This window comes from Danio aesculapii, chromosome 15, assembly GCF_903798145.1.
Source record: "Danio aesculapii chromosome 15, fDanAes4.1, whole genome shotgun sequence".
Taxonomy (NCBI): Eukaryota; Metazoa; Chordata; class Actinopteri; order Cypriniformes; family Danionidae; genus Danio; species Danio aesculapii.
Window position 1 is genome coordinate 19,268,400 of NC_079449.1, and position 14,940 is coordinate 19,283,339.

At 36.2% G+C, this 14,940-nt stretch overlaps 1 protein-coding gene across 3 annotated transcripts in view; it reads right to left on the reverse strand.

Annotated features, from left to right (window-relative positions):
- The window catches only part of gdpd5b (glycerophosphodiester phosphodiesterase domain containing 5b), a 96,798-nt gene that overhangs the window by 32,412 nt on the left and 49,446 nt on the right, over nt 1-14,940 (reverse strand). For all 3 annotated transcript variants that reach the window (XR_008838972.1, XM_056474513.1, XM_056474512.1), the window contains exons 3-6: nt 8,258-8,361; nt 3,894-3,987; nt 1,770-1,829; nt 1,408-1,506 (exon numbers count right to left, since the gene is read on the reverse strand). Coding sequence is in view for 2 of the 3 variants with exons in the window: in XM_056474513.1 (XP_056330488.1) it covers nt 1,408-1,506; nt 1,770-1,829; nt 3,894-3,987; nt 8,258-8,361 (357 nt within the window). In the remaining variant the exon portion in view is untranslated. The remainder of the gene's footprint in view (nt 1-1,407; nt 1,507-1,769; nt 1,830-3,893; nt 3,988-8,257; nt 8,362-14,940) is intronic.

Below are 14,940 nucleotides of genomic sequence, written 5' to 3' on the forward strand. Positions count from 1 at the left end.
TGATAATTATGACAAAGTGACAGTGCCATGATATACTGTATAGTGAGGTAGTCCAATGTTGCATAAAGTGACCAGCGCAGATGTATGCGTGTATGTATGCGAGTGTTTTCATATGTGTCAGAGTCCAAAGGTGCATGGGGAGGGTGAGGGGAGTGGTGGCAGAGCTGGGAGAGAGATCAGCTTCCTACAAGCATGATTAATGAAACTGTCTTTCAGTCTGTTGGTCCTGGCCTGGAGACTCCGCAGTCTCCCTGATGGCAGCAGACTGAAGAAGCTATGCATTGGGTGGGTGAGATCTGCTGTTATGCAGAGGGCTTTTCGGGTGAGACGGGTGCTGTAAATGTCCCGGAGGAATGGGAGAGGGACACCAATGATCTTCTCAGCTGTTCTCACTACGCGTTGAAGAGTTCTCCTGCTCGATGCATTGCAGGCTTCAAACCACACAGTGATGCAGCTGGTCAGGATGCTCTCAATAGTGCCTCTGTAGAAGGTGTACATGATTGGGGCAGGTGCTCTTGCTCTTTTTAGTTTGCGGAGGAAGTAGAGACGCTGCTGTGATTTTTTTTTTTTGGCCAGTGCAGTGGTGTTTTTTGTCCAGGAGAGATCCTCAGTGATGTGTACACCCAGAAACTTGGTGCTGCTCACACACTCCACAGATGCATCGTTGATGGTCAGAGGAGCATGCAGAGTGTGCGCTTTCCTCAAGTCAACAACAATCTCCTTCATCTTCTCCACATTCAGAAAGAGATTGTTGTCTCTGCACCACTTGGCCAGACGGCTCACCTCGGTTCTGTAGTTTTACCCTATTGCTTTTGTTGATGAGACCCACCACAGTCGTGTCATCCGCAAACTTGATGAAAATATTGGAGTTGTGTGATTGTGCACAGTTCACTGTAGCCTTGGCTAAGCTAATTCTGTAAAAGCCAATGTCCCCCTTTGCATTGAACTTTGAGCATCTTACATTCAGAGATGTTGATGTCCACACAGCAACATTACACATCAATGTAAAGTGGACGTAAAATTTTAAATATGATATTGTAGTGGACCACCCCTTTAAAATGCATTCTTGTTAATCCAGCCATAATAATATAAAAATATATACTGTAATTCAAAATACTGTTAATCCTAATACTCTATTTATACATTTATATTTATGCTATATGTATATACAAGTGTAACACTTATTTTAACATGTACATTAGTGTCAATATTTAAACTCGTATAAGGAATATTTAACATTTGTACTCATATACAACACAAAAGCAATAACCTCTGGAAGTGGTCAAATGTGGAAAAAAAATCTAAACATTTCCGAGGCATTTTAAGCTTTTGTGCTGTCCACTTGTGATTGGATTGACAAAAATCACATCTTAAAATCAGCTGTAAACATGGCCTACAAGAACTTACCTGAAGAGAAATCCAAACTACATCCCATTCTTCTCCCCACATCTGAGTGACAGATATCACACCAATTATTGTAGTGAGCAAAGCGACTGTTACACCAATCTGTTGAGGAAAAAAATAGACCAGTTTATACAGTTATTTAATTCAAGTCTGCTTAACGTTATTCTCAGCAAACTAAATGTTCCATTCAGTCCATAGAGAAAACACCACTTATGCTTTTCCAATGTGGTCAGAAAGCCTGAGGGCATAACAAGCTATTTGTGACACTGTGTCAAGGTTAATTTAGTTTGTCTTGCACAAATGGACAGGGTTTTCTTTTTTTACTCGAAGAAAAAAATATATATATTTCAGAGGTTGACAGATACCTTGTGGAGCCAGTGAAGGTTTAACTGCTGCCCAACAGCTACATGGCACAGGGCTAAAATCTGAATCAGAAAAGACAAATTGCACTTCAGAATGAATTTAAAATGGAAAAATTGATGAAAACAACTGTGGCACGAAGCTAAACATTATCATAACTCAAAATAGTGGGAGAGATTAAAGCGTGGATGGTTTTGGAGAGATTTTGGTAGAGAGATGCATTTCCCCCCCAAAAAAAACCCAATGCAACTCACTGCTGCTAAACTGTCACAGTGCGAAGAAACTAACTAACTAGCTAGTCATGACTGCTTTTTTTCCAAACTGTATTGCAGATTTGTGCTTTGAACAAGATTGGTTAGATCTGTGGCTTTTGATGTCATGATGATATCCATTTGCCCCTCCTTTAAAAGCTTCAGATCAAAAGTAAATCAGATTTATGATGTAAATAATTAACACGACATCAAATGACTGCTTCGCTGTTTTACTCCCATTTATTTTGCTTTTTTATGTGGGTTCCAAAAGCATGCATAAACGTGTGCAGCGTTAATAGCACTTTAAGTATCTCTTTCCTAGTTAAAAAGGCACAAAAAGAAATATGTACACTTATGGAAGTAAAGTTATAGACTGTACTGCATGCTGGCTTGCTTAAGTAGATCATGAACATGACCAAATAAAGATGTCATACACTGTAATACAATATGTTAATTTGTTCTCTGATATCAACATAGAAGGTATGAGGTTTAAGTAAGTTTACAAGCTCTCCAGAAATGGTTTTATTTGCTTTATATACAGAAATTACCCCTGGAATGAAAATCTTAATTTTGACCATATTTGGAAGAGTGGTAAATATTAATGAGCTCTGCTCTGATGCTCCACAGCTCAGCTCAGCTGATATTTTAATAAATTGAGTAGGTGCCTTGTTAACCATGTGCATGACTCATCTTTATGCAAACAGGCTACCCATACGCTGCTCTAGAGTTGTTGTTTTTTTTTTTTTGGATAAAATGTATGCTCAATTCTAATCATACTGGACAAAATGGACTGACAGAGATTTATTCAGAGTTGTATTTTGAAGCTCTAATGTATAGGAATTAATATCGACCTCTGCATAAAGATGAGTTTTATCAAGTTTATTGGCATTCTTTCGTTAAAAAAGAAAATCACAGTAAGAGCTGAGTGATATGACACAATGCATAAATCTGCATTAAACACTTATCCTCAGCAGTTTACATGTGTTTGTTGCCTCATAACAAACATATGCTGTAACTTTCACAATATATAGATGTTTAATTATGCACTTAAACAGACCATATGCCTCTTTAGGGGCAGCATTTTGCAATCTGACAAGCTAAGAACCCTCTGTGGTTTCTGCTTGCTTCATAAAACTGCTCCGCTTTAGTCTCCCTGCCTCTCTCATTTTCAAAAGCAGAGTAACACACACATAGTATGTTTAATTCAACCTTAGATGGACTAAAAAATTAGGTTGCAAATAATTATTGCTGTAAACTTACTAAGAAATATTGTGACCAATTGCCATGTTGTGGTGTATATTTTAATGATCCTGGGAGGATTGTCTGAGTCAATGCTTTGTACCAATTGGCTTGTTTTTCACTAAAATTTTAAGCTCACAGGATTTACATGAGAACAATAAAACAATTTTATTTAACAATGCCTAAATATATTCAGATTTTCATTATATGGTACCTTTAAGCCAATATGTCCTATTATAAGGAAACTAAGCTTTGAATGTTGTGTTCCAGACAACTCAAATTTCGGACTGTTCCTAGATCCTATATAAAAAATAATGCCTAAAATGCTGCTTAAAGTTGTATATCTGACCAGGGAAGCGTTTTTTTTTTCCAAGTCACAGCTAGCATTTCTATTGCTTTTGTTTTATAGTCGAGCAGGCAACTGACTAGACGCAAAGAGAGGTCAGAGGTTGGACAATTAACGACTGAAATTGCTAGCTTCAACTTCACCTGGAACGCATCAATAACAAAAAGATATTAAAGTTTGTGATTTTGTTTGTGAACATTGGTGTGAATGTTGGATTTGGGAAACACAGAATCACTGAACTATGTTGGAATCAATGGTTTTGGCAAATGCACCTTAGAGCAATTACAACTCACCATTAAAAATGCAATATAGGTGAAACCAGCTGCAGTGGTGGCCAATATGGGAACGGTTCCATCACTCCACTCCCCTGAACGGTTATATAAAAACCTGTGGGAGCACAGTAGCGGAAAACCATTTGTTCATTATTCAGCATTAGAATTCCTGATTGTCTCATGTCCTCCGTAATCTTCAGACTGTATTAAGTTCTAACCAAATAAACAACCCCCTGAAAAACAAACAGAAGCTACTAATCTTTTGACAGGCTCTACATTTCTCACTCTCGCAGGAGCTCAGGGTTATATGAGTAGAAGAGGAAGATGACAGAGGCATCTGTTTTACAAAAAGGATCATCTGGCTAGTGCATATCTTTGAAACAAGGGAGATAAAAACACATGAGACCCCAGAGTACTGTATTAGGGTCACTGTTGGCTTTCTTCCTCATGAAGATGCAACAGCTGTGATCAGAACTAAAAAACTGGTGTGTGTTTATTGAATACCGTGGAGTAATAATTTCACAATATTACTGATTGTCCTGTATATCTGTTTAGTGTGTAAAATAGTCAGTGAAAATGTACAGAATTATTCCACAATAGGTTTTAAATGCTGTCATGTGGTGTTTTTTCCACACCAAAAAGTGCACCCCTTTTGCAGCACCGTTCGAGCAAATTTTGCAAGCTCAAAGGCTGCATTTACACTGCAGATCTTGATGGTCAATTCTGATTTTGTGACCGTATTCGATTTTTTTGTTGACCAGCTTGTATCATCTTTTGAGTGACTCGTATCCGATTTAAAGGCACAATGACCAGAGGAAAAAAAACAAAAAACAAAGAGCGGGTGCTGATTGACAGCAGATAATAATAAAAAAAGCGTTTTTTTCTCCATTCCTGTATTTAAACTGTTAACAGGGGTTATTTTTTAAAATTCTTTTTGACAAGTTGCTTTACTATAGTTTATGACAGAAAAGTTCTCATTTGGCCATCTTCTTTTAATCTAGGTCTTTTTTAACCAGTAGACATCTTAATGTAACGTCCGTGGCGTGATTTATGCCAGGGTTTTATATTAGCAAAGACTATTGAATACACAAGACATGTCAGTCGTTTCATTTTGAATGGGAAAAAGTGTAATGGTCGATATGGTGAATAATGCCCCACCTACTAGTACAGGAGCCAATCATCGATCGCTATATGGTGTATAAAGCCCGCCTTCTAGGACAGGAGCCAATCATCCATCGCTATAGACTGACGATACTCCGGGGGACTTTGGATTATGTGTGTTTTTGTACCCAAATAAGGACTACATGTATGCTGTGTGTAGTTTTCCTGTAATTGGTAACATATCGGAGACTGTAAGGGTCTGTATGTGTTCATATATGTCACATTTATTTATTTATTTCATATAATTGCAGACTTTGCAGATATTTCGCCCTATCATTGATCTGCAGTTATAATCTAATCATGTTCATAAAAAAATGTTAGTAATGAACATGTATACACAAGTATTTATGTGTATAAAGCATCTGTTTAGTGCTTCTCATATGATATATAAACAACAACCGGTACAGTTTTACTTTGACATTTCCTCGAGCGAGAACGACTTCGACTGAAACTTTGTCATACACTACGCCCACCAAAAGGGTACGATATGGTACCCTTTTAGCAGTGGAAATGCAAGCCTGATAAAGGTGACCCGTACCGTCCCATACCGTACTGTACCACTCAGTGGAAATGGGCCATAAGATGATGCCATGTCAACTTAAAAGTGTTTCAACTTTTACAAACTGCACTGCGAACTAAAAGACAGGGCAAGCATTGCATTTTGTTTACAGTAGCAGGTTGTCATGACTACTGTTTTATTTGACGGCAACATAGTAAAAGAAGGTGCTTTTTTATTTTTAGATGCAATGAAGCATTGTGTGTGAACACCTCCTAAGAGATGTCGTTTAAAACCACCGAACTAACATACTCACTGCAGAATATAGAATGTTACTCTAAGTCCAGGATCAGAACAGATAATGGGTGACCAGATCATAGATACTTTACCCCTTAATTACACTTGCAGCATTGATTGGCTGTTCTGCAGATCGGTGAGCATTAGCAACCATATCTAGTGTTTGCCTTCTAGTTTGCAACTCCAGTGTGATCACAGATTCTGCATGCACACTCCCTTAGGACATTCACTGGAGGTCATTGAGAATCAGGCCTCTTGTCCTCTACAGTAAAATCAAGGACTCAAGAGCCTCCCCTGAGACTGGGGGAGGAGAGCGGTGACAATAAAAAGGCAAGAGAAAACAGAAGATGAAGGAATTCAGATCTGGAGAAAACGACCTTGAGGGACACAAAGCAAACAATAGCTTTACTGCAAAGTTGTTTTTAATGTCCTCAAGCAGTTTTACAGAGTATGTGACTCCTGGAAAATGGATGATTATACAGTAACAGGTACTGTAAAATGTCAGGGCGTGATTTCATGGCTAAACCAATATGGAATGTAAATGTGTGTTTTTGAGTGTGTTAATGTCATACAGTCTCATGGAGGTTTATTGCATATTACAAATTAACTTTATGAGTTAATGACGGGACATCACATTTTGGTCTGCTCATCAAATAAACATAGAAAAAATATTAAACGCAAGCGTCTACTTTGATACTTCGAATAAGTTTTGTCGGGGGAAAAAAGTCAAAATATGACTGAAATAAAGTTCCATCAACTTTCAGTGTAAAAGATAATATCCATGTAGAAATGATATTAAAAAGTCAGGATTTACAGGATTTAAAATAACAAGTAGTTGGTAGGGTGGCATGGTGGCCAGCACTGGTTTGCATCCCAGCTGGGGTCGGTTGGCATTTCTGTGTGGAAGTTTGCATGTTGCCCCCGTGTTCGCGTAGGTTTCCTCTGGGTGCTCCGGTTTTGAGGCCGTAGAGCAGAGATGCCCAAACTAGGGCCTATAATTTGGCCCGCTATCCAGTCTCAGAAGAGAGGTAGCTTCTTTTTGGTAGTTTGTTTTATTGTTGAGCTACAAAAAAGCAAGCTGAAATTAAATCTTTCAACTAAATGTAGTAAATAAATCGGATTTAAAAAATACCCTGTCACTGATAGATCGAAGACAATGCAGTAGACATCAGTAGAGGCAGGTGCAGCTTTACTGGTATATTCGCCATTGATCTCCATTGCGTTAAAAAAGGATTTGTTTTTATTCTAATAGTATAAAAATTCTATTGCATTATTTAATATGATTAAATCTGTTTATTAATAATACGAAATAAATCAAGAAATTACCCATGGCAACTTTAATGTAATAAACACTCAAAAAATTATGTTGCCGCTTGCTACTTATGCAAAATGAGTTTAAAACAATTCTTGAGATTTTTTTGGTACAGCTTAATTGCTTTTTGTTTAATCCAATTAAATGTGTTAACTTAATCGATTTGGTTTGGTACAACCTGAAAGAATTGTGTGAAATCCAGCATTTTTTACAGTGCAGTTTGTCATATTTACCTTTGGTGGCCTTCAATCAAGTTTGGTTTTTGGCCCTTCATAAGAAAAAGCTTGGCCACCCCTGAAGTAGAGTATGAGTGTGTGTGTGTGTGTGTGCGTGTGTGTGTGTGTGTGAGAGAGAGAGTGTGTGATTAAGTGTGTATGGGTGTTTCTCAGTACTGGGCTGCGGATGGAAGGGCATTTGCGGCGTAAAACAAATGCTGGAATAGCTGGCAGTTCATTCCGCTGTGGAGACTTCTGAAATAGGGACTAAGCCGAAGAAAAATTAATGAATGAATGAGAAATTAGTATTTGGGTGCTGCACTGAGATCCTTAAATAGTCACTTAAATGTTCTTGTTTTCAATCTGCCTGACAACATTTTATTAAATTATTAAAATATTATAAAATATTATTTTGTTAAATAAATTATTGCTAATTGTTTAGATCTCAAAAATCCTTAAAATATATTTCGACAAATAAATGAGTTATCTACAATGATAATTAATTAGTATTTGGTGGCTGCATCGTAATAGTCCTTTCACATTTCCTTTTCTTAATCTGCCAGACAAGATTTTGGTATATAAATAATTTTTACACTGAATGTCATTTTGTTGGTTGTCTTCTGTAAATCCTTTGGTGGGCGGATTATGACAGTCATTATTTTTTGCTCAGACAAAAAAAAAAAAATTGAATAACGCTAACCCATTCTGGAAACAAGGCAAAAACAGTCCAGAGTATATACAGTATTAAAGTTAAACGTAATCTGTAATATCTGACCTTTACATGAACTCTGGATTACTTCAAGCGTAGATGCCAAATTAGTTTCCATGAAAGCTTAGGAGTTTCTTTGACATATCTCTACAGTGAAGTGTATGTGAAAGTGCATGATTCTGAAGGCCTACTCACCAGTTAAACTCGCTGTAGTCATTGTGGGCTTCCCACCAGAAGTAAAACCACACCAGCAACAAGGAGAAAGTGAAGAAGAGAATGAGGGACCACAAACACTCCCACTGGAACAGAAGAACAAAAACATACTGTATAAATAATTTAAATAAATCTGCATTATTAAATGGCATTCAGTACGATTATGCAGTTTCTCAGCTTTCTTTAGCACATAATGTTGCTGTCTGAGCATTAAAAAACAACTTGCAATAATCAATATTTCCAGCAAGGCCTGGTTGAGTTGTGTTAGTAGTGTGTTGTCTTTTCCGGCTGTTTACATTCACAGACATAACCAACACAGAACTTGCATGTTTGTTTGCTTTTGACATAATCGTGTGTGTGTTTGCACCATCTGGCAGTTGACTGTGTTTACATGCTTTGGTTTCAGGAGTTCAAATGGTTGTTTTGTTTGCAGTTTGGGGTGTCCAAGGCACAAGGTGAAAAGGCTCCGCCCTCTTCTGGTAAAGAAGCAGCAGCTTATTTGCATTTACAGAGACATACTATAGGAATATATAATTACTTTAAATTACCACCAACCTGATTTCACCAAGTAGGACATGTTCCTGGATTTACATCTATGTTGATCCTGGAACATTACAATTCCTTAACATTTATGTTAAATTTAGGCTTAATGTTTAGGTTTATGCACTTCTACATGATCGTTATCCAACCATTATTTCCCTCTGATTTTGCAAATAATTTGCAGTTATGGTTGGGTTTAGGGGTAGGAAATAGAGATTACATTTTCAAACAAAAATGATGTTCCAGGATCACATTGTACTTGGCAAAATCATGACATGCATAACATTACAATGAAAAAACATGCCAAAAGATAATCTAGACTAGAACTAGAGAACAATTTCAAAATGATCTCAATTGGGTTTAAGATTTGAGAGGAATTTAATACAGCATTTCTGTAGTGCCTTAGGAAATGACTGCATACTCACATGGAACTCAATTAATCAGAATAGAGCTGCTTCAAAAGTGAGATCTGCCTTCATCATAGATTCATTAGCGTAACATTAGTTCTGCTCTCTGCATGGTATACAGTATAAGAGGGTCTTCCTGCTGTCTCATTTCAGCTTTCTCAACTATTACATTAAGAGAGTCATATAAGATTTATGTAATTTACACACACTTTACTCACATACTAATTATGCTTTCTCTGATAGCATGTTCATAAATGCTTATTTATTAACTGAAATTGTCTTACTAAAAATTAAGAATTTGTTTTTATGATAAATTATGCAAAAAATTGTGAACATCATTTAATGTAACATGATAACATGTTATCCTCTATAGTAGTTAAAGCCACATTGGCATTTTTCTCCACTTTCATAGGATAAAACTCTCTCCCTAATATCATTTCTCCCACATACACAAAAAAGGATTCAAGAATACTCTCTTTGACATACAGTTTCATTTCAGTATATCATTGGCACTTCCCACGCATTTTGTTTGCACATATTCACCCCTGGCAAAGCCGGCCTCGTAATAATAACCAGTGGGCCGTGAATAATATCCGCATTTAAAAACAAACAGGTCAAATAAATGCAATGTTAAAGCATTATTTCTGCCTAAACTGATTAATTTTTAAATGGACTAATGTTAATGTAATTTTCAAATCATAGTAATTTTCAAAATGGTTTCCCTCTTTAATCTGTTTGGAAGGTTCAAGTCCTGGTTTAAATATACGACAAAGAAATAATATTATTTATGCATAAAAATATACACACACACATATATACACATATATACAGTTGAAGTCAGAATCATAGCCCCGTTGTTTAACAGAGCAATGAAATTTTCACAGCATGTATGATAATATGTTTTCTTCTGGAGAAAGTTTTATTTGTTTTTATTTCAGCTAGAATAAAAAGTTTTTGATTTAAAAATAAATAAAAAAAAAAAAAAAAAAAAAAAAAACATTTCAAGGTCAAAATTATTAGCCCCTTTAACTTTTTAGTCTACAGAACAAACCATCATTATACAGTAACTTGCCTAATTACCCTATCTTGCCCAGTTAACCTAATTAACCTAGTTAAGACTTTAAATGTCTCTTTAAGCTGTATAGAAGTGTCTTGAAAAATATCTAGTAAAATATTATTTACTGTCATCATGGCAAAGATAAAATAAATAAATTATTAGAATCGAATTATTAAAACTATTATGTTTAGAAAAATTTTGAAAAAAAATCTGAAATTTATGGGAAAAAAATTATTACTAATTACTAATACTAATACTAATACTAATACTAATATATATATATTATATATTATATATAATATATATATATATAACTTTTAATTATTTTTAAATATCATTACCTAATAAAATAAAACTAAAATCCGTTGCATTGAATAAAAAAAGAAATCTCTCACAGCAAAATGAAAGACAACGCAGAATGACAGCACTTATTTCGATAAGAGTTTCAGAGGAGACACAAAGTACTCGTGCTGTCAATCTTTTTCCTCATCACTACACAAAGAATGAAACCACAGCCTGACACAAGGGAGCAGCATTTTTTTTTCCAGAAACAAAGATCCACTTGGCTCACAAAAAAGCGGTTAGAAAGCACGTATTAATTCCTAAGCCCCATCATCCAAAAACACCTAAATATAGACGGATCAAGAGGATTATGGTCAATTCTGAGCAGAAAATATCACACACAAATAAATACAGCTAAACCTGAGATCTCCCACTAGCCTCACAGCCTGTCTGAATGCACTAAATCAATAGAACAGCATAAAACAGGTCAAATGTCAAATGCAGATTTGTTTTTTCCGCAAACGATTTTCCGACGAGTTTAAAAATGACATCAGACTGAAAACAATAGGAATGTTTAGCAATGACCTGCATTGTGAGCAGATGCAAGGTCTTGCTATGTGGTCACTAAGGTACAATCTGTGGCTTTGTGGTCCTAGGCAGCTGCTAGTGGTAACTAGGCACATCTTATATTTGAATTGCACTACCAAAAAGATAATAGCTTTCATGTTACGACACATAATTGATCAATTATCAATATTGCATTTTTTATTTTCATTACTATGTTTAAAAAGGTAATATAACCACATTTTTTAAAACATATAATTTATCACAAATCAGACTGCTTTGAAAAGCAAAAGCGCACCACTCTTCAACACGCTGCATAATTTAAAGCATCACTTATTGCAGGATGAGTTTACGAGAGTTTAATAAGAGTTAGGGATTTATTCATGTTTATTCATGTCCTTCATAACCTTGAACCTTAATGAGATGATAGTTAAGCGTATGAATTGATAAACATGGCTGAGTTTCTGGCACTGCTGTGGTTGTAGCAGCAGAACAGATTGCCATGACATCATCAGGGGCAGTGAGCAACAAGACATCTTAACAGCAGAGATTTAGAGCAAATTGTGTTTCCTCTAAACGAGAACGTTATCTCATCATTAAGCCTTGAAAAGCTTATTTTAAAAAGCGCTCATTTTATTCCTGCTGATCTGAGATGGCAGCAACTCTACCATTTTTTGCACCAAATTACGATTTTTTTTAAGGGAAAAGTGTAATTTTAATTGTGAAACTAATTGTTTCAAACCAAAGAAGTCAAAAACTGGAACCATTTGGAGCAATGTTTGAGGTGCGCAGGCATAGTTTTCTGTGCACAGGTGGAGATGCATCATTTTGCTTTAGATTAAACTACATTGCTTTCACCAGCATTGGTTTGGTTGCACATGAAGAATAACATTTTTATTTTTATTTTTATATGCTCATTTTCAAAAGTCTATGTGCATCTTGGCATTTCTATTAAGCATTTTTTTATGTGATGATTAAAAAATGTTATATGGGCTATGAAAATAGGTGGATGGAAATATAACTACTACTTGGGTACAATTTTCATTCAAATTTCATCCTTCCCTCATGTTTTGTCACGCTCTACATCACTTTTATGGTAACGCTTTATTGCAATGTAAAAGTACTACTGTTGAAGGGACGTGAATGGCAACTATGATTTTTATTATAGTCCTTGTGTTTTTGGTACAAAGCAGTACAGAATCAGTACATACAGAATCAGTACACAGAGTAGGTCAATACTGTACATTGAGATTTTTTAAAATGAATTTGATCATATGAGCATTTATACCCAACAGTTTAACCGATGAAGTTGATCAACTCTGTAAAAGACCAACAGTAAACAAGCTCAAAACATGTTCACTGTATTTTAACAATTGCCAATTGTTTTGTTTATAAAGGATGAACTGAGAGATCTAAAATCCTTTGTTCTTTTGACGTAAAAGTGGTCAAACATACAGTAGCAACAATTAACCAAGTTTACATTGGTGGGCACAATGTAATGAAAATGCAAATAAAGTAATGAAAATGATCAATATGCAAAAACTGTTAGCTACCATGTTGGAAAAAACATAGCATATGCATGTGAACTGGTTTAAGCTGGTTCTTTACTGTTAAGGACCAACTTAGGACCAGCACATGACCAGAAAAGAACCAGCATGAACCAGTTTAGAAACCATCAACCATGTGTCAAATGCCACTTAAATATGCATTTTTTTTTCAACAGGTTAATGGGCATTTTCTTCCAAACCTACAATTCGCCATGCCTGTTCAAACGTTTGATAAAGAGGTAAAAACAGGGAAGAATGATAATTCCATTTAAAACGATCCGGCTAAGCTTTGCATGGCACATTTGTTTTATTGCTGTAAAAGTAAACACACTGGACCCTCAGTAATTGGTTAAGGTGGGGTGACATGGCCATGGTTACATTCACTGCCTTTAATTAGCTTCATTTAGTTAAACAGCCTTATCTGATGCTGAAATATGGCTATAATTACAATATCGCCCACTAAAATCTGCCAAGCTCTGGCTGCAATTATGAAAATTAGCCAACAGCTTCTTTAGCATTTCCTGAGCAAACAACCATACCAAGCTGAACCAAACCCATGACAGATACAAGCCTACAGACAGCAAAAAAGCAGCTTTTCCTACGAGTACCTTGACTTTGATGGCACAGAATCATATCATTTATTCATACAGTAAGAATTTTCCATGCATGCCTGCTCCCTTGAGACATCAACCGTGGTTCAAAATCCCACTGACTGCTAAATATCCAGCGCACAAAGGCAAAGGGCAAAGAACATGGGGAGGCCGGATGCCCGATGTGAGAGTGTGAAGGAGAAGCAGTGGGTGGAAGTGAGTAGAGAGAAAATGGTAGAGGGAAAGGTAGAGGAATAGCAAAACAGCAGTCCTGGAGAAGTAAATCCCATCAGAAATCAAGGGGCAAAAATAAAGTCCCTTTTTGCACAGTGGACTGACCTGATGTGGAACAGAATCCATTAACAAAACTGTACAAAAATATAAAAGATACACCTTCTTTTTGTAGTGCCCTTATTTTACTGGTGTATAGTAACACTTTTCAAATATGTGCCTCAAAAAACGACCTATGACTGTGAAAGTGTCAAGGATTACGCAAAGAATGAATAAACATTAGATCATTGAATAGACTGAATGGAGCAGTTATAACAAGGCAAACAGGGCTGTGTAAATTCGCACTACAGTGTTGGCATTTAAGCAAGGATATTTTTGGTTCTGAGAGTAGTTTCACTGTAGCTCGACAATGTCTGAGAGTTATGCTCAGACATACCTAAACGAAACAGTAGTTATACATTAGAGTAGTGAACACATATTCACTATTAAAGAGCCCCTATTATGGGTTTTTGAAAATGACCTTCCATGTAGTATGTAACACAGTCTAAGTGAATGAAAACATCCAGCGGCGGTTTAAATCTGAAAGCACACCGTGTTTAAAACTACTGATTCTTTAACGAAATGCTTAAATAAATTAATCGAGTTGAGTTTTTTGCCTGAACGCGTCGACATCAATACACTACATCACTGAATATGAAGTGCCGGTTCCGGTAAAAATGTGAACGTGCCTTTCACTTCACAGGACTGATCGTGACATGAAGATGACCATCACTGACAGATGGAGATTCAGCTGTGGGGAATAAAGGGTTTTCATTTTCATAACAATACCACAGAATAGCCAACCGTGTGTTGTGTTTGTTCCTGTAATTTTTCTGATTTTTGATACAATAACCTATGCTACAATGCGGGATTCGCCAGCTGTTTGCTATTAAAAGGAAGGAGCAGCAGAGACTATTAAGTATGGGAACGGTTACAGTTCATATGGACCAGTTTCTTCTTCTTCTGTTGGATCATAACAAGTGTAATAAAAATTGTTGCCTAGCTTTCTGTAGTTTGCAAAATATGTATTTAATAGTGTGTTGTAACTTGTAATTGCTTCAGAAGGCTTGTAATCCCATATCTAGTATAGATCAGTGCTTGTTATGTTTCTCTCAGGTTAAATCTTTATAGGGTTATTCACATATTGCGTCCAAAATCATGTTGAAACATGACACGTGCTTCTTCCTTTACTGATTAAAATGCGTTTCTGAACTCAAAAGCCGTTTGTCTTTGCTATGGCCACCATCAGTTGTTCATACACACGCGTGGCGCAGTCAATTTTGAAAATAGTTCAACTTTTGCTACTGTGTGGATTAATACTGAATGTGTGTCATTGTTATTATTTGGGGTTAGGTCTTGAGATTAACTTATTTTGATCATCAGCCACTGTGTCACTCCAACATTACTA